Genomic DNA, 24,530 nt, shown 5'->3' with positions numbered 1-24,530 from the left:
GTCTAAAAAATTATGTATATTTTTTTGAATTTTTTTAAACTATATTTTTTGATCCAGCTATTCACATCAATCACATAATTTCATTGAACAAATTTGCATTTGTGGATCAAGTTTGATTTTTCTGATTTTAGCATGCAAATAAAAAGGTGTAACCAATCAGATCCCTGCATTTTGCAACAAGTGCACTCATAACTCATAGGACGTGGCACTTGTTGCCATGACCGCTTGCCCAAAATTTGTGTTGGGCTACCTGTTGTGCTCTGCTGTACATAATTTTGTGTGTATGTGTGCCAGCTCATTGTGTGTACTAGATGCACCCTTTACCTAAACTACACATATTGCATACCTAAATACAACAAGCTACTTTATTGGCCAATTTAGTGGAAATATTTTTCCACAACACCACTTTCCTCCCTTAATCCATATAGTGTAGTGGTTAACATAGTCGCCCGACATTTGAGTGATCCCTAAGTCAAAACTGAAAGGAAACCTAAAAAGTTGCATCAGGCAGGATGTGATATAAAAACCTGCAGCAATGCAGATCCATGTCCTGTGGTGAAATCTTGTGAATAAGGGAGCAACTGAAAGAAGTTTATAGCTGTTATGAGGAGATATATTAGCTTGAGAACAAAACCAGTTTATACAAGGCCGTAAACATGTTTATTTCTGTTGTAAGGTTGGGCATTTTAATGTGGGATTCTATGGGACTGACTCATATTTGGAGCCAGGAACTGTAGTTTTTGGTTTTCTGACTTCATTTCTTAGCACTGGAGGTTGAGACTTGGTGGCACATTATTGTAGGAACCTGTTCAAACTTTTACAAATCACTGCTGGACAAATGAAAATCAATTTTATCACATGACATTTCTTTTTGTTGTGCAAACTGACATGGTTGAGCTTCAATATTTTCTTGTTTAGGTTTGCTGTCATAAGATGTAGAGACTTCACCTTAAGCTTATAAAGTTTGTCCATCATTTGTAAGGATGTTAATGGGTTTTGTCTCTTTAATATGAACATATGTTTGAGTAGCACAGTGTCACTAGTTTGAAAGAATGATAATTATTCGAGCAGGAAAGAAGTACTGGTCATTCACATAAAGCCTGAACCCTTTCTACTTTCCCAAGAAAAACTCATAATAATCCAAATGCATGTTGGATATCCTTGTTTGTCTCTCACTAGCTCGGTCGTAGGTTTAAGAACTTAGTGAGCACGATTTTTCCACAAATGTCAGGGGATTAATATCTGAAGCATATGATCAGTGTTCACTTACAAAGCCACGGTGTCCCTCAGGGCTCACGCCTGCACGCTTTTACTGCTTAGACCATATGTTCATGATCTCACTTACACATGCCCCAAAATCCACGCTTAAACATATACAGTTGTGTACATTAATGCCAAGATCAACAAACAGCCTTGCGACGGTCACTTGCAATGAAGGGAGCTTAGAAATGGTGGCTTATGTTCTCTTTATACTTGTATGCATGTGCAAACACTCATATATTGTTGGTCGTTTTGTAGAAATCCATCCATGATTAAGCTACAATATATTATAAGTTGTTAAATAATGTGATGACATTTTCTCCCTGACCCTACTGAACTCTCCAGGTGGCTCTGGACCCAGTGAAGGCAGTGCTTTTTCACTAAAATGAATCATGTTTTTGGCTGAAGCAAAAACCTCTAATTGTAAGCCAGGTCTCCTATCTTTGTCAGGATATGCAACTTATGCTGGGTGGCCTCCCCACACAAACACAGAGTATTGTGCTGTCATCTGAGGAAGCAAGTTCTTCTGCTGTCTCCAGATTAACACGCAGACGAACAAACACCCTTTCAGAGCGTGCGCACACAAAGGGCAGGTTGTGCTGTTGCATCCTGCCACCAGAGGGTGCAGACAATGTGCCCCCATCACCCCTGGCTTCAACCCAAGATTCCTTTAGGACCAAAGAATGAACCTCCGGATGTTGGATGGGCAAAATGAGCCCACCAGACAACAATGAGCTATGATAGGATACACACATACATTTTCCACCCATACACAATCAAATGTTCAAAGACGTGCCTACATATTTGAAGATGTGTTCGATGATACAAGCCTTTTCAAACAAGCTGTCCTCTCTCTGTCTCTGTCTCTTTTTCTCACATGTTCCAATACAATGAAAATTATTTGATAACCCTTATGCAATCCCCCATATGAAGTCCAAAAAACCTCCTGGCCGTTCTCTCTTTGCCTGATGTTTTCTGTTTCATTCCAAAGCATTTTTACTATAAAAGCACAAAGGAACGTTGTTGAGGACAGTGAAATAACAGAAAATGTGTATGATGTTAGTATAAAACCCTAAATGAAGAAAAAAGATTAAAAAGGATAAAAAAGCACTGAGAGTTCTTTGGGTATTTGACGTTAAAAGTTGTTTCTTTTGTCAGATGACTGAGCTGTTGCACACGTCTTTTATTACAGGCCTTACTTTGTTCTGTTTATCAGTGTTTTCCTTTTCCTCCTCCTTTCTACAACACCCCTGAGAGGTTAAATGGACTGCAACCTAAGGAAGCACCAGCAAATAGGAAAATGCTGGTAAAACACACAAAACACAACGGAAGTAGTAAAGAACCAAAAACTAATAAACAGAACAGAACAACAGAAGTGATTTAGGGGAGACAATAATCTGACAGAACAACTGTGGAAGATACAGAAACCAAAACATGCAAAGAATTGCACTGAGACACACTGAAAAGAAGCTTTTGTAGCTTTGCTTTTTCTATATCTATTATATTTTGTTCAACTTCACTTCCATTGTATTTTGCAAGTTAGTTTTGTGCAAAGCTAACTGAGCCTTGTGTTTTATTATTGTATTATAACAATAAAATATTATTTAGGATCCTGTACACTCTTTCTTATGTCTTTCTCCATCTCTGAGGGTGAATGTATCACACATTACCCTTTATTTTCTCCTTGTGATAAATACAGCAACTGCATCTTTAGCTTGCCGGCACATTGTATGACAAACTGCACAGAAACAGTTAATTTGTTTGCTAATAATTGATGAGCTGTTAGAAATGTTGTATTTGAAATTATCTTTGAAATGATTCCCCACTTAAAAATGTTACTCTGTGTACGCTTGCTTCTCTTCTGTAGTATCGGGCCATAACCTTGAATGCTGTTCTTTAACCTCTTAAAGTATTGCATTAAATAATGAAGAAATTTTTTCATCTTTACATCTTATACGTCACACCAATAGGATTTTCTTTCTAATAATCTCTCCACCAACTGGGTTAGAATCAGTTTGAACATGACAGTGACAAGAAAATAAAAATCCATAACTCTCCTCAAATGCCTTAAACCTAAAATTCTACTTATGAACAGAAACCAAGCAAAATTAACACTAAAATGATCATTTGAGCTGGTGTCTAGATTACAATGGTAACATGTAAATTTAAAGTGGGAAAACAATTAAGAGGTTAGACCAGGCCCACACCTCCATTACTACAGCATGAAAAAGTGTGCCAAGCATCACCCAGCAGCTGAGGCTGTAGACTTCTTAGGCACTGCAGAGCTTTGAGTTAAAACAAAATATCGGTATGATAACATGCTAAGATATCAAATGTATGGGTTTATAGGCACGCTAACGTCTGTAAAATTAATGCTAAGCACCTGTAAATCAGCACAGTTGGGGCAGCATTTGTTGCTGCTCTCACGAAAAAACAACAAAAAAACCCTAAAAAGTGCTGGTGGCTCAAGATGAAAATTAGGATTTGTCATCTGAGAACCATGACCACCATTCAGATCAGTCCAGAGTGGCAGACACGCATACCAACAGACCGCTCTTAGTGCTAAAAATGGTTCAAATAACTGGTTAGAGATATACCACTCGTGCTCATTTTAGTTCCAAGATGTAAATAATCTATGATAGAAACATCACAACTTTCCCAGACTAAATTGTTAAAACTAGCGTATAGTAAAAGGGTTTTGGTATTGGCTCTATCAGCGTAGTGTGTGTGTGTTTTTATTTATTTATTTATTTATTTTATTATTCTTTATTCGCTCGGGCTGTGGTGTTACCAACATTTGTTTCACATTTGACTGTCTGTGACCCATACAGCACAAACATCTGCTTGTAGCCCTGGAGAAAGTTTTGGGGCTCATGTGTCATCAGATTAGCATTTCACCCTGTGTGGAGTCATACAGACGCACATGTGCACCCAGACATACTCACACACATCACTGTTACACATTACTCTTGCCCTACAGCACACGCAAATATTCTGAACATCCATATGTACGCAGGCTAGCACACACATGCCATCTTTTTGCATTTAGCTGCAGGAGCACCGACGCAGCACAACAGCAGCCATCTCTAGTGGTCTCCTTCACCACAGAATCTTGATAACCTCTGGGGCTTTTGTTAGCTCAGAGCAGAACCAGACCGCCACTTTAAAACACACACGCATGCACACACCACAAATATCCCACCCCCAGCGTCCCTAACTGTGGCTGACACATCAAAGGCCAGAGTCCGAGGAGGCAAGTTAGGGAGGGTCGGAGGAATCATGGGAGACAAAGGAAGCGATTAAGAGATAAGGATCAGTCTAAGATATGACATTTCATCCTGGGCAGATCCGGTAGACACACTCCATTCAAGGAAGGGTATATAGCAACTAAAAGGGAGGAGGGAGAGAGGGCGGAGGGAAGGAGCTGCAGGGTCTCTTGCTCCTCTCCCTCATTGCACCTTTCTCAACACCAAAGTCAGCTTCTGAACAGCTTATGTGCACGCTTCAAAAAAGTGCAGGACAACAAGGTAGGGCAACTTCAAAGGTGAGCTCTATGGATTTTCCTCACTTATGTACAACAAGCAGCCATTGCTCAGGAACAAAAACTGTTGCTGATTTACCACCTGGTTGTACATTTTCCTCAGTCTCACTGCCAAAGCACCCAAGGTTCCTCATTTTATTTCCTCTTAAATACTATTTAGCAACACAAAAGGAGCGAATGCGAAAAAAACGTCCTCATTGTGGGCCTAATTGCCTCAGGGTCATGTTACATCTCCAGTTTCACGTTGTTGCTTTCAAACTGTAGCCCGCAAGCCCGAGGCACAATCCACCTGCCTCCCAGAGTGCCACACAAAAGGGTCAGCGTATGAACACAGAGGGAGTCTGTTAGCAAATAAACACTGAGATCGAACTCCAGCCGTGCCTCACTCAAACACCGGTTCTCTTTTCAGATATATATTAACCTGAAAGGGAGACATTGCCTGTGGCCAAAATAAGGCTTCTGTAACTAACCTGAGCAAAACAATGAGAAGTCATCAGATGACGCCATACTGTATATCAACTATTGTCGTTGTGAAAGCCAATTTGGTCTTTCATAGAGAAGGGAATGAGAGAATGAGATGGAGCAGTTGTGCATAAACAGCTTTATCTAATTACAGGCGGCTTTTAACAATTTCTGAGCTTGCCAAAGCTTTCAGAGTGGTGGAGATCCATACATGAACTATGCTTCTGTTTAACTCGCGGTCTTTAATTTACTGCCTTATATACTTAGGAATATAGAGCTAACACGTAATGTAATATGATGCACAAGAGAACAAAGTTGTTTTAAGGCAATATCTGAATGAAAGAAGTCCTAAAATCCACTCAGGCACTGAATCTATGAAGATGCACCTATATTGTAATTTGAATGAATCTATGAAAAATGCCAAAAATAATGTTTGAATGGCATAAAATAGCATTTCAATCTGACACAGGACCTGAGAGATGTCTCAGTGGAAGAGGAGCTGTTAAGAAGCAAAACAGGAAAGAAAATACTAATGGATAACAAATTTCAAATAACAAAAATACATTTTTATTTTATACTCTTGGTTTGGCCCTCTTGGCGCCGTGAAGAGGAAGTAAGTATCTTTGTTCTAACAGAAAATAAAGGGAGGCCTCTTTCTTCTGTTTTTGGAAAAGGGAATAAAATCTTGAACAAGTTGCTTTAAATGAAAATAATGTTGTGAAATGAGCTTGTGAAAATAACTTTCCAAAGCCTCAAGCAGATGAGGATGAAACGTGTTTTTGGCGCATTGGTCTAGCACTGCAGGGCCAGCCAGCACACCTGTTCAGTTGGAGATGCAAGGCAGGAGCTCTAAATACAGGCCAGGAGAGTGTCGGGGGGCCAGGCTGCGGGGCCAGCCATCTTTTCATTAGCCGTATCTAATGAAACTGCACAGGGCCAGAGGAAGAAAGACCTACTGCGGGGACACCCTGCCCTGCCCGAAATTACACCAGAGACTCGCCCACAAAAGAAGCATTCCGTCCGCACAGCGACACTGGCACTTGACACCAAATTTTAAACCTGCGCGTTGTTTCTTCGACAAATGGAAATTTCCACTGTGGGCCCTTCCCAGGCCGAGAGGCTGGTGAGAGAAACGACTGCTGAGGGGGTTTAATCACGGAGTCAGTGTGTAACTCAGAGAACCCACGCTCCATGCCCCCACCCCCCGGCCCACAATTCCTGTGTGCTTTGTTTGGCAACAGTTGTCAAGATGCAAAAATCCAACTCTCTTTCTAATCACACAGTCAGCAGATAGTATTAAGCTTTCTTTGAGAAGGCTCCATTGTTTTCTTTCTGCTCATAACACAACTGACAGACACCAAGGGCATTAACAGCCTCAATGGAGTGATCACATGAAAATTGGACTTGCCAAATCTGCAAAAGAAGGCATGCTTACATGTATGTATTTACTTTACATCTTTTCATAGCAAAAGCTGTCCTTTCTTTATCCTAAATGTTCTTACTCACCTGAATCTGATCCCTAACAAGTAAAATATCCCTCTGCTGTTACCTGTTAGTACCTCCAGCGTACTCATCATGCGTCTGTGCATGCATGCGTTTGTGCCAGTGACCCGAGGTCAAACTGTTCCACCGATGACAGCCTTATCCCCTTTAATGCACCATGGAGTGTCCCAGCTGCCATGTGCCAGCACAGAGGTGTGCGTGATGAGTGGAGATGAGTCACAGACAGGGTGAGAGGAGGTGTCACACAGATAACCCCTACAGATGGACAGCGGGAAGGGTCTAAAGTTTCAAACCTGAATGTGTGTTTGTGTGCCCTTTTGTGTAAAAATGATATATCCTGAAGAGAGTATAAAGAATATGTGTGCATTTCCATGCACGTGTGTGGAAGTATGAGGGAGAGGGTGTAACAAGAGGCCCTGACCTCGAGCAGCACTGACATGAGCTGTCACCATGATAGCCCCTCTTGATTCAGGACAACAGAATAAGAGAGCACACACAGTAAATGAGTCCCTTAATATGTGGACTCATTTAATATTTCCAGTCCAAAATTTCATTTTATAGAGCACCCAAGCTGTTTTTTTTTCTTTATATACAAAGCCTTCTTGTGCAGTACTTTCCATAAAAATATTTTTATAAGTGTATATTGTGTCCCTAGTGTTAGTAGTCTGGCTCACCCTGCAGATAGTTGTGGTTTTAGATGCTATTTGGAGATCTCCTCTGTTCAAACTTCTGCTAATACCTCAACGAAACAGAGGTGAGCAAGTCTTCTTTGTGGTGTTCGAGGCTTTTACGTGATATTTGAAAAATGCTAAATCAGCACGAATTTTCAAAGATATGCAGAAGCAACAGTGTTTATCCAGCTAATCTCAGAAAGGTTTTGCTCTGAAAAGTTCTCTTTTGAACTTGACACATACAAAACTTGCCAACTATGCATCGCAACCATTATGCATGGCTCTGTAATGAATGGAAAGATTAACAAGGTATTCAAAACAGTTTAACTGACGTCAAAAGATTAAACCTCTGTTCTCTCTCATCTATTTTGTGTTGTTTTAGTTTTAATTTACCTTAACAGACAATAGGCATTTTAGGTATCTTTTATTTATTTTTTTGTTGGACAAGTTTACTACCAATCAAGTAACTACTTTCATGCTTGATTTGGATAATTTTATAAAGTCTCTTAACTGGAAAAAGATAAAGGATGCCAGCGATAACAGTATTAGCTATGGTTGGCTGTACAAAATGAAGGATAAACGGAGCTAAACAGACTTCTGGAAATCTTGGTTTCTTAGTTTATTCTGCAACATGAGCCAGTGTAGTGCAAATTGATCTTAGCTGTGGTGCGAAGAGAATAAATCTTTTGGGGTTTTTTATCGTATTTTCTTCACGGTGGTTAAATTTCTGCCACATTGGCTTATAGCTTTAGTGTGAATAGAAGATTTTTAATTGAATCCGAAACAGTAAATTTTAATCGGTTTTGTAGAGTATTTGTAGCTCTTTAAAAACATGTTTTATGTAATTTGACAGTGAATATTGAATTTCTGAGCACTACCGGTATCACAGCTTTTTGGTGTCACACACAATTGATATTAATCACCTTAATGGGGCCTGGTCCACGAAAATGACTCAGGCCTAAGACAAATATAAACTGTAAAATGCTTCTAGCTTTCTGTCTCTCCACCAGTACAGTTAAAAGCTAATGTTCTAGTAACTTTATGTCCTTTACTAGTCCTCTCAAAGGAAGGTGATTGTTAGAAGCAGAGTCACATGACTTGTCTAAAAGATGCACTCAAACACACTGAAGTCTCTAAAATCTTGTAACTGGGGGGGAATTTTAGAGATAGAGGTATGGAGTGCACCCACTACAGCAAGGCAATGTAAGCAAGGATCATCTTCCTTTGTTCCTGCGGGAGGGCTCACTGTCTGTAAACACACGGCTCACTTTACGGTGGAATGTCCAAATAAAAAGCTTTTTGAAGACTTCACCCAGTCAATTAGTCGCGCAGTGTCAATAGACCTCCTGCATAATGACTCACCTGTAATTGCGTGAGAATGAGTACTTACAGGAAGCAGCGGGGCACGTCACATAGGAATGACAAAAGCCTCAATCTGTTTTTAAGGACTTGTTCTTTAATTGACCCCCCACACCCTTTACCTCCATTCATGCTAACACACACTCATGAAGTCCTCACTGTTATGGCTGACTGCTCTCAGTGAAGCTTCTTGGACTTGATGCTGCTGAAGGTTCTGTAAAGGTTGATTCACCTCCACCAAATATACATTTTAAGGGCCTGCTTGACGTTAACCAAAATGTTAGCCTCACTAAGTTAGTTGAGCTCACATAAATGCAACTCGCTCTGGGCTTTTTAATAGACACGCAAGCTCTTTGTGTAGGGTAGGGAGATAATGAACAGGCAAGGCGATTACCGTAACTAGCTGATGTTATCTCAACTTTAGGGGGGAGATCAGTTGAAATGTTGTAATTGTACTGTCAAGCTGCTAAAAACAACCCCAGCCCCCTTCTTTGCGAACACACACGCACACGCACATATACATACCTCCCGTCCTCCTGCAGCTCTTCTTCTGTGCCTTCAGCCACTTCAAAATTAAATTCTTCAACGTCCTCCACTCCTTTAGGAGTCACCCCTTTTTGAGGCAGATATGCAAGCATCAAAGAGACGTCCAGCAGCAATTGGAGTGCCTCAGGGCTTGCACGTGCTCCAGTAGTAAAAACTAACAAACTTGTCTTTTATCATTAAATAAAACTGAATTAACGTCATACCTAATTTAGTTGATTCATCTTAACAGTTATGGGTTTTTTTGTGTTTTCTGTCCATCGTTTTACTGACTTAAGTTGCTTTTAAAGGTTACTTTAGAAAAAAAACCCCATCAAATTAAAAACCCTTTAAATGTAATTATACTGTTCTTTAGGCATTTAAATAATGCGCAGTGATTTGCCAGAGACGAATATGTACAGGACGCTGTCTAGGCAACAATGCACAGCCAACGTCCCCCCAGCAGTTCAAAGGAGACGCTCTCCCTAAACATTATCACATAATTTGGGACAGCTGTCAGCTTGTAAATAAGTGATGTAGAAGCCTTTTGTGTGATGGGGCACAGGTTGGAGACAGGCGTCTTTGCTCTGCCGGCATGAGACGCTGAAGACAAAGGCAGGAGACAGAGTGTCTAACCTTTGATTCTTCTGAGGACTCAGCCGCCTTGTATGAGGGCAGGACGCATCAGCCACAATCATGCCCCCAATGTGGGGATGTCAGGAACAATAGAATCACTCTCACGCAGTTGGTCTGAACAACCCATCTCGACTGCAATTGGATTAGCAAGTATCCAACCACCAAATGTTAGCCTAATTGACATTAAAGTGAAATTTGAGAACAATAAGGCCCTAACCCTAATCTCCTATGTGCTGTGAAATGGCATACTGCTTCTCAGAAAACAAAACAACAACAAAAAACTTCCTATATTGTTTTAAAAAGATGCAGAAGCAGTTTTTCTGCTGGTTTCTGCTCTTCCTTTGATGAGCTGCAATCCATTGAAAGCTGGCGAGATAGCAGATAACAAGCCAAACATTCTTTTATTTGGCAAAGACAAAACAGAGAGATTTCTGTGCTCGTCTCTTTTGTTTTAGTAAAATGTGCTTACACCGCAATTAACGTGCCACGGGGAGAAATTTCAGCCTCATGTTTAAATCCAAATTACAAAAGTAATGGGAGATTTAAGGTCAGATTGTAGTTTTTATTAACTCCTTTTTGTTTCTATTACATATACTTTACAATGATGTTTTTACCTTTATGATTTTGTTTTAAGGGCCTTTTCAAAATAATCAGATTGATGTCGAACTTCTTAATTAAAGCCAATACAATTCACCATTGTAACAAATTCACTCAGTGCTCTAATTTATGCAAATACACAAAGGATGCATCATTTGATATTACTGTATGTGTTACTGGAAGCAATTCATATTTTTATTTTTTTTTCTATATATAATATGAAAGCAATAAATATTACCAGTAAATAAACTTTACTTTTTAGAGTTTTTACTATTTTTCAACAAAACAAAACAAAAACAAAAAAACCTTATACAATCTAATGTACATTATGAAAAGTTGTACAGCTTTTTTATGTTTAAAATAAGGATTTATTTTTATTTATTTATTTTTAATATGTAGATATAAATATATATTTTGTCAAAATATATGATATAGTCAAAGAAAAAAAGTGAGACAAACATACACCTCATAAAAGTTATAAATAAGGGTCCAAGTGAACATTTTTGGGAGTAAAGACCTTCCGATTTGTTAGCGCCCGTGTTGCTTTTTTCAGTGCCGCAGTCCAAGCCCACACTTTAGTACGTCTGTGCGTTAGCGGCAGCCGCAGCCCTCCACTACCATTTCCTGGTAGTTTTTAAGGACCACCTTGTCATGTTCATCTAGGTAGAGCATGGAGATCGCGCTGAGCTCTGTTGGCACACAGCAGGCCTTGGGAATATTGTTGTTCACAGAGTTCACCAGTGTCTGAACAATGGCGTGGTTGGTTGAATTCAGATGATCTGCCAGAGGAAAGGGGCATTCCCCGTGGCAGTAATAGGCCTGGTAACCAGGAGGCGCCACTATCCAGTCATTCCAGCCTACATCGCTGAAGTCCACGTACAGCGCATGGCGCCGGCAGTTGCGGTTGCGTTTACGGCCCCGCTGTCTCGGGCTGCGCTTGGTCCGGCGAGTCAGCGGATGACCCTTTCCGTCGTGACCAAAGGTTACCAGGAGGGGGCGTAGCTGCTCCCAGTCTTCACCGGGCTCTTGGTGTAGCGAGCGGCTTATGCGAACATGTTGGCCCTGGTGGCGTGGAGTCTGGTTGAGGTGCAGAACCTCCACAGCCAGCCCGTAATTGGGAAGGCGCTCACGAGTCCAGCGCAGCACAGCGGGGCTGACGTCAAAGCTCTCCCAGCGCGACGAGTTGTGGCACACGAGCCGCGTATCCAGGAGCTGTGTGATAAGCTGCCCGGGTCGGGGGGCTTTGAGCACCTCGTACACATTTATTCGGTGAAGTGCCTGGTCGTCTGAGATGGCATCAGCAATGGCCTCATCAATCTGATGACGGTAGAGCCTCAGTTCTGCGGAAGACAGAAGCTCGTCCTCTGGGATGCTGCTGAGGTTAAACATAAAACGAATGGGCATGGGTCCTCCGTCATCCAGCTCATGTAGCTGCTCCATGTGCTCTGAAATACAGCAAGAAAAAAAATATTTACTGCAAGCTTAACTAAGAAACTCAATAATTTTGAGACTATGTAAAATAGACTTATACATCCTGAGCAAGGGCAAAAATAGCAAGGGTATGGAATATGTGCAATATCCTGATTCAAAATTGCACAAGTTTACAGTCATTTCCTCAGTTAAACAGCAGAATGTTTACTCTTATATGTTATCAAAAGTCACTACATGTTTGACTACCAAGATTTACATTTTATACTTTTTCTGTAATATTTATATCAGTATCAGTGAGTTCTAGCATAATCCTGTTATTACCAGTTGCCAGTGACAGGATGAAATGAATGTTACTAGGTTTTGTCTAAATTTGAAGCTAGGGTAGGCAGCAATTTTCCAGCATCTTTCTACAAAGTAACCACAATAAGCAGACAGAATGTGATTTTTCTTTAGACAAATGCAGGTTCTTCAACAAAATGTGAAGCTGTAAAGTTAAAGAGTGAGGCACCTTGACAGCTCTTTGAAAAGCGCATGTGGCATCAAAGTGTCACTTTAGGGTGCAAAGATTTCCGAGTTTGGTTCCCACCACATCAGTCTTTCAATGTTTTTGGTGATTTTGTTTGGTGGATTTTTGTTGTTTAGTGTCACTACTAAACCTACGAAGAATCCCTGAGAGTCAAAGGATGTGATAGCAGAGTTTGGCGAGTCACTGGATCTTTCAGACCTGTTCAGGTAAGGTAACATTGTATGAAGACAGCAGTGATAACAGTGGTAGTATGTCGGAGATGAATGGGTTAGAAAAGGCTTTCACGTTTAACAAAAGGGTTTGACGTGTCAGTTAAATATTACTCAGCGAAAAGTGCTGTGCTTATCTGTTGGGAACGCACTTAGGATGGAGAGTGAGACCTGCAGGATAGCAGTGCATTGTAGTTTTTTGTCTTTGCTTTTTCAGGTTTATGCAGTTTAAATGACTGATCAATATTAGTATGCCTTAAGCATCTTATGTGTTTTTCTTTTAATGGCACTCTGTGCAGCAAACTCAGAGTAAGTTAAACATGAAGAACTCTGGTGAATATCTTTGTGGCTGCCATGGCTCAGGTGGTAAGGTAAGATTGTCCACTAACCACAGGGTTGAACGGTTTGTTCTGATCCCAGCCTGTTGCTGGATGTGTGTGCAGAAGGGCTGCAGCAACTTTCAGCAATTACAATGCAATTTCTCCAGGAATTGTTTATCCTGGATTTATCTAACCAAATAATATGCTTCCAAAATCATCATTGCGATGTGCACCAAGTTCAGTCTTGCAGATCTGTGCCGGAGAGCCTGCAAGGTTGTTGTTTTTTTCTTTTTTTGTTTTTTACTGGCATGCATCATTTCTCTGGACAAGTCTGATGCTAGATTGTGCAAGCAGCTCTCTGTCCCTGGTGTCATTTTAGGAGGAGGGTACTGTGGCTCTAGCGGTGGTTTATAGCCCCTAATTACGAACGTTTAAGTGTGTTTGTGAAGTCTCACAATCATATTTTTTCAATTCTTCTGGCAATTCTTTTTTCATATAGAGGCTCAAACAGACAGTAAATACATGCAGCCTAATTGGAAATCACAAATATACTCATTTTTTGTTTCGGTTATTAGGTTTATCAGTGATCACAGGTATTATTTAGGATTTTTTGGAATTATTTTGACTCACATCACATTTAAAGGGTTTTGAACAGGGGTGCACTCAGTTTTTTTGGTATACTGCGCAAGCATTGTAAGCTTTCTTAAAAATGATTAGATATAAAATCATTTCTTTGTGTAAAGATATCATTTTGTACACTGGAAATATGTTTACTTTGAAAGGTCTCCAGGGTATTCAAGAATATAAATGTATATCGTCCGTGTTTTCTTATCTATCTTTAAGGATTATCCTGCCCTTCTTTCAATGCCTTTCTCTGAGCACTTTGCTGAAACATGCATTACAAGGAGGGTGGTGATTAACGTACCACAGCTACAGTATAAACACAGTGGAGGCTCCCTATTCCACGCACAGTCTGCAGATTTCTGGCAAGATCATCATTGTTGGGGAAAGGAATGTTGTGTCTACTATTTTCCTGCTCAATCCACCCCTGTTATTTCACACCCAGGCCCTAATCTTACCCAGGTGGTTCTCATTATTAAAACCTGCTGTGTTTTTGATTAGCTCTGCAGTTTATTCACTTAAGACATTTATCATTTTCATCACGAATAATCATTAAAGAGTCAGACAGTACAGGAGAATCTCATTTATCTGAAGCCGGTGGGAAAGGAGGTGTTGCGAGAAGACGCGGTGCGTATTCAAATCCTCCACCAAATCAGATTTGAAGTGGGCACTAACACACTTCGTAACTTATGTAAAACAAAGAGATGCCATCAATTAGACCCAGTCAATAAACGCGCCATCTGAATTCAAGGTTAGAGGTTACACAGTTTAACTTGCCTATAAACATGTCTCTTCACATAATCATCCATCTGCTGCAGGCTGCAGTGCCTCCCTATGTTTTGGACAGATCATTTAACTGAGTCATACCATCACACAATGGCGCTGCCATGAAAGCGAGAACTGCCACTCTTAAGGCTTCAGAGCATATTATTAACATAGTTTAGTAAATCAGAAGAAGGGTAAATGCTTGTAGAGGAGTAGAAACCAATGCACAAGCACACATGTGCGCGTGTTCACATTGCATCACATGCAGAAGTTCCTGTATTAGCGGTGGTGCGCTTCTTTTCTTGCTAGCCTTGCTACGCTACCGTTTGAGTTTATGTGGCCGTGTGCTACCAATAGCAACACGTCTGGCAAGGCTGACTCATCCCTCCTTCCTCACTCCCCTCTCTATCCATAAATTCTTCCCAGTTTTCTCAGTTATCCATGCTACAATTGAATTCCTTGCTGACTAACGGTGATACATCATTTTCGTTCTTTTCCAAACACATTATCTTTTCAAACTCAGCTTACGTTTCACAGATCACTCAAACTGGACTTTCTCCAAGCCCAGAGAAACCTCTGCATTTGATGCTAAAACGGATCAGTCACAATAAACAGAAACCCTTCTAATGTTCCACTCTGTCTATCACACCAGCTTTTTGAGGCCATTTTTCCATCTCGCCAAAGAGCTGCGAGCATCTGCTCTCAGCACCCACATTGTTGGCAGTAGGGGCTTTATTTAGAAGTCTGCAGAGTAGCATTAAAGATAATTGTACGTTGAAGAAGGTCCTTCTAAAAGAGCCCTCCATATAAACTGGAGACATGAGAGAGGAGCACACTACAATTCCCGTCCAAGAACGGGCTTTTTAAAGCCGTGTTCTCCTGGGTGGGGTGAGAAGTGTAAGTCAGTAATATGGAGGTATGCTTTTACTTCAGCTGCTAACCAAACACACAGAGCTTTGTCAAATTAGGCTCTTGAGAGCTTGTCTAGCAGATTTTTTTTTTTGCCCCTCTGTAGACAGTGTTTGGTGACCACATCCTTAGATTCCTTGGTTATGGTGAGATGGGTGGAGCACTCTTACAATCATGTTTCAAGGGATGTCGGAAATGTGCTTTTTTTAAAACCCCGAATACTAAGCAAGCCTCACCCATGCCAGCGCACTGCATTACCACCAAAACTATTGGAATGCCTGGCAACAGCGACCTTGCTGTAAGAGTGGTGTAATGTTTTGTGTGCTGACACTTGTATTTATCATCTCTCCTCCTACTAATGACATTCCTTCTTTCAGTTTTATGCTCCTTAAAATTGTTTTTCTGCAGTTCATGTGATGCGAAAACCCCCTATTTTTTTGCTTACCTTCATGGTGGAAGCCCCTCACAGTGTTGGCCCGACTGGCTGACCTCTCTGGGTACTCAAAAGCAATGTCGTGCGCTCCGGCCTCCTCAGCCTCGCCCGACTGTAGCCGATAAAGGTCCAGCAGGTAGCGGGGCACAGTGGCTGAACGACTGGGCCGCGGCCGCCTTCTGAGGCCGAACATATGCAGCAGCGTGGCCTCAAAGTCCCGCAACAGTTCATGGCTTTGAGCGGCCGAACGACCCTGCAGGCCAGGTACTTTCTTTTTTCCTTCTTCAGGTATCAGACTAGCATGGTTGCTCTCTCCCAGCAGGACTTGGCATATTAAAATGACCATCAGCATTCGATTACCAGGAATCATGATGTCTCTGGTGAGAGCAGCAGATGGAACAGGGAGATAAATGATTAAGAAAGGGCTAAATAGAACAGATAGGAAGTAAACAGAAAAGAAAGGAAGAGAAAGGCAGCTATAAGATTTGTCTTACCCTCCATCCAAAACACCATTATTTTCTCTTGTATAAATGTTCCCACTAAAGGCAGACTAATTAGTTTCAATAGTCCAGTCTGCCTTGTTTACAGTAAAGTAGTCTCCGATCAGATAGACCATTTAGAGTTTATCTTTATTCTCCAAAGGTAAACAGCTAGCTCAAGAACCCATCTTTTTTTTTTTTTTGAATGGAATCTCAGGGCCATTCCTCCCCACTATCTCCCTTCCTCCTTGTCTCCTCCACTATAATTAGACAAATAAAAGAGGCAGCCCTGGGGTCTAAGCAAATTCTTAACTTGATAAAAAGTCTCGGTCTTACACATTCTGCTCAAACAAACCATGGCCCAAACCTGGGACTTTGTGCCACACACTTATAAGAAAAAGCTCTTCCTCAGGCACGTGCCTCGCCCAACACCCCTTAGGGACCTTCAGTCCAAGTCTGGATAGACGCCACATAAATGAGTGAGTCAGCGGACAGAGAGAAGGGAGATGCAAGATGTAGCGGCGTGTCACATGCCGCAAATTGAAATGGCATGGCCCACTTACTTACCGACAGAAAATAAAGCATGGGGAAACAGTCCATGTTTGTTGGGAGCAGGCAATGGACCCGTTCTTCTAGGAAATGTCAGGTGGCGTTGGGCGGCTGCAGGAGAACTTTGAAGTGACCCTGTTCCTGAAAGATGAAGGCAAAAAACACAGGGATATTGTGAACTGACACTTGCAAACACTTGAGGTTGTTACATGGCATTTCTTCAAAGAGTAGCACAGGAGCTTGTGTGTCTATCTGTGTCAGCTTGTGTATGTGTGTGTTTATTGGTGAGAGAGAGACCCAGTGTCTCTTTAAGGCTTATCATTTTGGCTGGTGGGTAAGCTAGCTATTTGCTGTAAGTGGAATGTAAGTAGGCATGTGCTACAACACAGACAGCAGATACCTAATGCTTGACACCCACCTTTGTAAGAAAATACAACTTATTCAACACTTACATCTATTTCAGAGACACCCATTTGAAAAGCAGCTTCCTACTTTACATTAATGACAAGCTAATAATCTGATTAGCGCCATGTTCAACAGAAACACGTCAGAACCCACAGAGCACAAAACAAGTCTGATCACAATTAGCAAACTCTTTATTCAAGATAAGAGGGCTGTTGGTTTACTAAAACTGAAAACCCACTCAGCCTTTACCCCTCCAAGCAACTGAGATGACCTATTTTAGACAAGGAACTAAACAGATTCTTCTTAGAAGAGCTTCTCTTCCATTTTAGAGCTCACATGGGTTGTGACGCTGATGGCAGGACTTCTCTACTTTGATTACACTGTACATACAGTAGTACATTCACCACTGATGTATGCATGATGTACTGAGCAGAATGTGCTTCCAGAAGACTAATTAAAAAAAAAAAACCCACTTCCACACACAAAAAAGAACCACTTTCCAAAAAAGAAAAGTCGGAGCTTTAACAGGCAGGTTTAACAAGAACAATATGGATCAAATGATTCAGTTTGTACACCTCATTTGAAGTGTTAAATGCTGCTGAATCGCACTAACAAGGTTACTGAATTTTAAGTGACCACAACAACAGCATCATGGAACAAACACTCCAAAGTGACACAAGGCTTCGGTCATCATTTGGATCTTGTTCCACTGGAGCACAACCAAGAATTACTACACAGTGAGGATGCATATTAGCACACACTCTATCTGCGTGTGTGTGTGTCACATACAGTTTGTGTTTTTCAGCTTGCTAGCATGCCTGGCTTCATATCTATGTGATTAACTTGACTCCTGCATGCCTCACTATACATGCAATCTAGGATCTATTTCCCTAACGGTATTAGACTTTGACCTCCGGTTGACCCTCCTTTTCTCGGTCATGACACTAGATCCACTGTGCAAGAAGAGAGGGTAGCATGCAGTGTGTGCGCACACGACTGCAAAACGCAGCGCATGCATTGACGTGCGTGTCCGCATAAATGTGTGCCACCATTTGCATGTTCGTGAGAACTGCAGCAAAAAGAGTGAGGAGGATTCAGAACATGATCAGCTCTATTACCCATGGGGTGAGGGGATAAATGTGTGTGTGTGAGAGAGTCTGTGTGTGTACATCTCTGACAACAAACGTTCATTGTACAGAGAGGGCCTCTCCCATGATTACAGGGATTCATAGCACTCAAAAACACTGACCATACAGAACATCTTGTAACTGTAACCAGCCACTGACAAAGCTGCAGGCTAAAACAGACAGACACTCAAAATGGTGTGATGATGATGAAAGAAGATGTAAGGCAGACAGGGAGTAACTCTCAGCTCTGTGTCTCTCAAGCCAGTGTGCTCGTGTTTACTGGCCTGTTTTCACCAAGAGTGATAAGAAATAGTTTTACACCAAATTCTTAAAAAACAACAAGAACAGCACACCTCTGCACTTATCAAAAACGTGCAGTCATTTATTGCCCTCTCAATCAAACAAATGAAAATAACATGAGATTATAAAACAAAGCTGGACACAGAAAAGCTTTCCACTAAGTGACAGAAATACATTTTGCAGCAACCGTTGCAGACCAGGCTGCAATTAGGCTGCAGCAGTCAAACTGCCCTTGGCTTTGCTTGATCCCCCTTGGCCTCTCTTGTTCGTTCTCTCTCTCTCTGTCTCTCTCTGACCAGAGATAATGTGATCAGACTATGCACATGGCTCTTCAGATGTGTTTCCTGAGGAATTTGACAGTGATGGTGGGAGGGAGGATGGGAATGAGGGAGCGAGAGAGGGAGGAGAGCAACAGGTCACTGTGGAACAAATCTGAGGCCTGATTTTATCATTTTAGTCACGGGGATTCTACTTATTGATCAGCGGCAATGTCTATGCATGATTCTGGTTGCTGCCTGTATAATTAGAAGACATTTATGTCTTTGAATGGTAGTCCCAAAATAATGCCCTGCTCTTGGAATGAGCAATGGGTAAAGAAACACACACACACACACACACACACACACACACACACACACACACACACACACACACACAAAACCCCAAAATGTCAAACACTTTCTTTTTTTTTTCTTGTCTTTTTTTTTTTTGCTTTATAGTAACCAAATTAACAAAACTAAATAATAATATTTAACCAGTCAGCCTAACAAAATTCAATATTTTATGTGCAGGTTGGGATATTTTTTTAATTTCTCAAGCTCGAAATTACAACATACAACGATGTTTCTCTGGCATTATAAACGAAAGGCAAAAAGTCTGAGGGAAAAGATGAGGTGTGTGGGATTTTTCAATGTATCCTGTCGGATTTTTTTTCCTTTTATTGAAAAATAAAGGGGAAAATGTCAATGGCACGTGTTTTGTTTTAAATAAAAAAAAAATGATGTTGTTAATTGTGCGTTAATAACGGAAAACCCAGAACAATCAGACGGAGGCTGACAAGGAAAATGACCGAAAAAAAAACTAAAGCCATCACCAGAAGTGACATGTGACTTCCTTAATATACTTCTTTAAAATATATATGTGTGTGCGTGTGTAAAAGTAATTCTAAAATTTATTTATTTGGCCATTCTGCTCCTCTGCAGTTCACGAGATGAATTTGAGTTGCAAACTAAACTGAGTGCCAAGGAGACCGGGCGTCCGCAGGCCGCAATTTTCCCTGCTGCAGTTTTACCGGATTAAATGACAGGATTTATCTTTACAACGACTTGTTACAAACAGGTGAAAAACACGTGAGTGGACTACAAACCGGGCTCACATCTGCAAGACTCTGCAGCTGTAACGTATTAGTATTTCATGTTTTTGCAAGCATTATGTCATTACTGGACACCAGCTCAGTCAACTGGCGCAATTATTGTTCAAAACCCGTGCGGTAAAATGAAATGAACTTCATCTTTTGCGAGAAAACCCCCCCAACTTATTTTCATTATGGCTCATCTCTGATCTGTCAACCTCCATCGTTCATACAAGCCTTCATACTTGGATGACAAGAAGCAGTTACAGGTGTTTAATCAAGGGAGATCAGTGTTAAACTGAATTATAAAATGCATACACGTGCGCAACGCTGACGATTTCAATGAAAGACAGAAAAAAAAAACAGCAAAATCTGACGCTGTGTTTGGACATGACCTCATCTTGATTTGTCATCGGCTCAAGTCTCGAGCACAATAGGCTTTAACCTGTTACTTGTTTGGCCATGATCACAGCGACATTCGTTCCAAAATGCACTTTTATATTGGTTTTTGAATGAGTTCCGAGGTTTTTTTAATGCCCACTTATTGTCGCACATTTATCCCGGAACGGTGTTTAAACTCTCAGCGGAGTCGCTTAAATGCGCACGAAGGAGAGACCCAAACTTAAAGTAACAACACTTCAGCGAGAGCCTCTCTTGCTCAAAGATGTGTGTGTGTGTGTCTGTGTGTTGTTGTTGTTTTTTTTTTAAGTTTCGCTGTTGACTCTTTGATGTGTGTAGTCTAAATGTGTCGTTTGGTGAGCGCTTACCATCAGTAGAGGTACAGGTATCCTCGAATGAAGCGAATATGAAAGGGGAGGTGTAAGGCAGTCCAGGCGTAACGCCGAAAAAATGCCGAAATGAGCCTTAAAGGAGAAATTATGCGCCTTTTTGGCTCATTAATCCTTTAGCGACACCTCAGAACGGACAAGAGGAGTGAAGGCCGGCGCTCGGGCTCTGCAGCGGGGCTTCTTATTTGTCTCCAGTGCGGCTCACTAGGGCGATCGGCGCGCAGGACGGCAGGCTTTCAAATGATCCAGCATCTATGGCCCCTTGCAGTTTTTATGCGTCCGCCCAATTTACCCTCTCTTCCTCCTCCTTCCTCCACGACCCCCACCTCCCTCATCTGTCTCAAACACCTTGGATAACCCCCCCCCCCCCCTTCTCTCCTCCTCCTCCTCCACTTTAAATAAAGACAACTCACTGCGCTTTTTTCCCCTTTTCCCTATGTGAAACTTTGCATTTTGACTTTAAATAACGCCCAGCGGGTCAAATGCCCAGTAAGTCTCCATATGCAACATGTTAGTGACTTTACCTAAAATAAATAAATAAATAAGCGCCTTGCATACCTGCAGATGTAAACAACTGGTCTACCGAAGTAAACTTTAACAATGTTATGCATATTTAATTTTTTTTTAAATATATACACGTGGCCACGTGCGTACATTTTTATTGGTCTAAGGTTTTTTCTTTAATCCTTCATCAAAATTTATGAAATGTATTCAAAGTGATTGGCTTCCCCGATATAAGCGATGTGTTCCCACTAATGTACAACTTTACAAACTAGCTTTTCTGTCTCTTGCACTTCTTATTGTTATCGTCATTTGAAATTATTCCACGATCGCAATCACTGCCTAACCCCACAGTGGGCCATCTGTCTGAATGATTTTAAAATGACTGTCATTTTAGAACTACGGATGTGGAACGGTGATAAAGAAAGTGATATTAATAAAGCAGATAATCACAATTAATACCACGTACTAAAATAAGATGTAAATTCAGCCATCATGTTCTTTTCAGTCGTGGTTTTGCAAAAGTATGACTGAAATTATTTCTTGTATGACTCCGTTTGGCGAGAACCGCTGCTTAAAAAGATAAAAATCCGTTTCCCCGTGTTATGACTAAAACGTTTCTGCTCCTGTATATGTTTAAAAAGCATTTAAAATGTGCCAGAAACATTACAGATTTGTTTTAGTTTGTTTGCAGTCTTATTAATATTATTTCCACTTGTTCTTTCCCAGATTTTAGTCTTCCCGCATTATGCACTGTATACATGTGCATTTTGTCTTTTTGATAAGACCTTGCTCATTTATTTTTGGTCAGGCTTAGAGCTTTTTTTTCTTTCCTGTGTGTGTGTGTTTTTTTTTTTTGTTTGTTTGTTTGTTTGTTTTGTTTTTTTTTGAGGATCCATATTTAACCAATTTTAACTGAAGATTTAACAGCTTGAATAATCACACCAATGCCCAAGAGTCTTATTTAATATTATAGGTTTGTAGGGTTGGCAAGAGTTAGAATGCATAGATGAGTGTCAGATAGGTCGTGCAGTTTCAGTTTTACTACAGTATTACAGTTACTGTATTATTCTTTGTATAATGTAACTTAAAACTTCCTGTTGTCAAAAAAATAAATAAAATAAATGATGCACCTGCATTCATTTGGTTGTGGTTCCCCACTGAGTTGCAGTATTGTTAAAATTGCATGTGATGTACTGTGTATCACACATTGGTGCAGGATGAGTTTTAGACTGTAAAACTGCTTTGTAAAGCTGTGCATGGTAGAATCAAGAAGGGGTTGTTGTATTGTTTTACAAAAAAATCCACGGCGGTCACTCTGGATATTTAGGAGTGCTATTCTGCCTCCTTATTTTCAATTTCTTTGATTTCTAAGGTGCATGGAGAGCATCCAGTCTTCTATCAACAAGTACTACTACAGCATAGAAATCAGAATTACGTGAGCAAGCTTGTGTGCAGTAAGTGGTGCTAGGCTAAAACAGACTTTATAGCTGGATGGCTTTCACATTAATCCAGTTTTCTGATTGTTGCTTGCTAATATCTCCACTTCCTGTCTTACATCATGATTGACAGCATGTCAGAATAATACACACTAATAATTCCCTCTCTCATGATAGACTGAGTAAATACTGGATGGTACATTATATCACATTTTGAGTTAAAAGCTGCATTGTGGAATGGTATGAGTCAGTGCTGATACAATGTCTGTAATACAATACAAACATCTTTTCCATATTGTTATAGCTTTAAATTCTTTACTTTTTTTAAATTAGTTTTTAAGCTAATAATCTTACAGATTGCCCTTTTAGAGGTGTTTTTGCTATTAAACTGGTTCATCTCAAGTCCTTAAGCCCTCTTCATTATGTTGATTGCCATTCAGAGATTCAGTCCTATTTGACTTTAGGTTTTATGATTAATTAAAGCAAAAAAAAAAAAAAAAGACAAACCAACAAAAAGAGTCTGTTTCCTCTTCGACAGTTTATTTAATGTGCGGGTGGAAATTCCAACATAATAATCCTCTCGGTGTTTTTAGGTGAATTAACAATGGACAGGATGTTTCTGTGAGGTCACAAAGATACAGAGATGTATAAGACTGCATCAGGGTGATGTACGTAACCTGTGGTTGTCTCATCCATCAAAACAAGATTACACCAGCATGATTTTGTATTGCAAGTTTTAAACTGAAGATAAGCTTCAAACTAGTGAAGTGAACACAAACAAGCGGAAAAAAATAAAAACAAAACCTGAATTATGGCGCAATTTATTTTGGACAGATAAGATAAAACTCAATCCATCCTGTACCAGTGAAAAAAGAAAAGTTAAACAGTTCAAGCACACGTCACCTGTCAGATATGATAGATGTAAAGTATGTTAGTTGCCTGCATGAGAGAGGATTTCATTTTTTTTAGATGATTAAAAAACAGTTGTCTCAGTAAAGCTCTAAGATCTTTATTATTATTATTATTATTATTATTATTATTACGTAGAATGTTTTTTACTCATACTCATTGTATGGGTATGAACACACATATATTCACACTTTAAAAAATATTCTACTATATTCTTAGTAAAAGTTGTGATCCTTTTACATTAAAGGTGGGATTTTTTAAAATCCAAAATACACCACAAGTCACCCTAAAGTGGACTGAAAGGTTAACTTTCAAAACTGTCTTGAGTGCAAGTAATGTGGTGGATGCCCATTCCAAGCTGGTGACTGGGTTTAGCATCTTTGAGCTCCTCAGTTACGAAGGAGATTATCAAATGCGGGCGGCTTAGAACCACAGGTAGTCAGTGAGGAGCTTTCCCACTGCTTGCACCTCTGAGTCCAAAGTTTTCTATAGATGGCAAAAAATTCCCGAAATGTCAAATTCAGGCATGTAAAAACATCAGCATTCTGGTAGCGCAAACATCTATTGAAGAAGGTAGAAGTTGCATGGAAAGTTCACCCTGTTTTTCTTTTCTTTGACTAAACTGAGCAGGTCAAAGAGCTCACTTATCTTCTGACATTTGCCTGCAGCTATTTGTGGGGAAAGGTCAGCAGCTTTGCTGTTTTAACGTAAGCTGGGAGAGTGGAGTGATTTCACCTACCTGTGTCACTAAATCCTGCTCGGAGCTGCTCACCTGTGAACACCAGCCCTTAATCAGCAGCAGCTCAGAGGTGACCCGAGCACCTAGACCTCCAGCCTGATGTCATAACACACCTTAATTTTCTCTTTTTTTCTACCTCAGAGGCTCTGCAAAGTGCTCACTAGTGCAGACACGCGCC

At 40.6% G+C, this 24,530-nt stretch overlaps 1 protein-coding gene across 1 annotated transcript; it reads right to left on the bottom strand.

Annotated features, from left to right (window-relative positions):
- Positions 1–10,873: 10,873 nt before the first annotated feature.
- bmp4 (bone morphogenetic protein 4) lies at positions 10,874–20,880 on the bottom strand. Its single transcript, XM_063499586.1, has 4 exons — positions 20,744–20,880; positions 16,812–16,934; positions 15,778–16,142; positions 10,874–11,996 (listed from the first exon to the last, which is right to left on the bottom strand). Exons 3-4 carry the CDS (start codon positions 16,133–16,135, stop codon positions 11,143–11,145), a joined length of 1,212 nt encoding a protein of 403 aa, XP_063355656.1. The 5' UTR covers positions 16,136–16,142; positions 16,812–16,934; positions 20,744–20,880; the 3' UTR covers positions 10,874–11,142.
- Positions 20,881–24,530: the final 3,650 nt, after the last annotated feature.

Source organism: Pelmatolapia mariae, linkage group LG16_19 (assembly GCF_036321145.2).
Source record: "Pelmatolapia mariae isolate MD_Pm_ZW linkage group LG16_19, Pm_UMD_F_2, whole genome shotgun sequence".
Lineage (NCBI taxonomy): Eukaryota > Metazoa > Chordata > Actinopteri > Cichliformes > Cichlidae > Pelmatolapia > Pelmatolapia mariae.
This window is presented reverse-complemented; position numbering and strand designations above follow the sequence as displayed.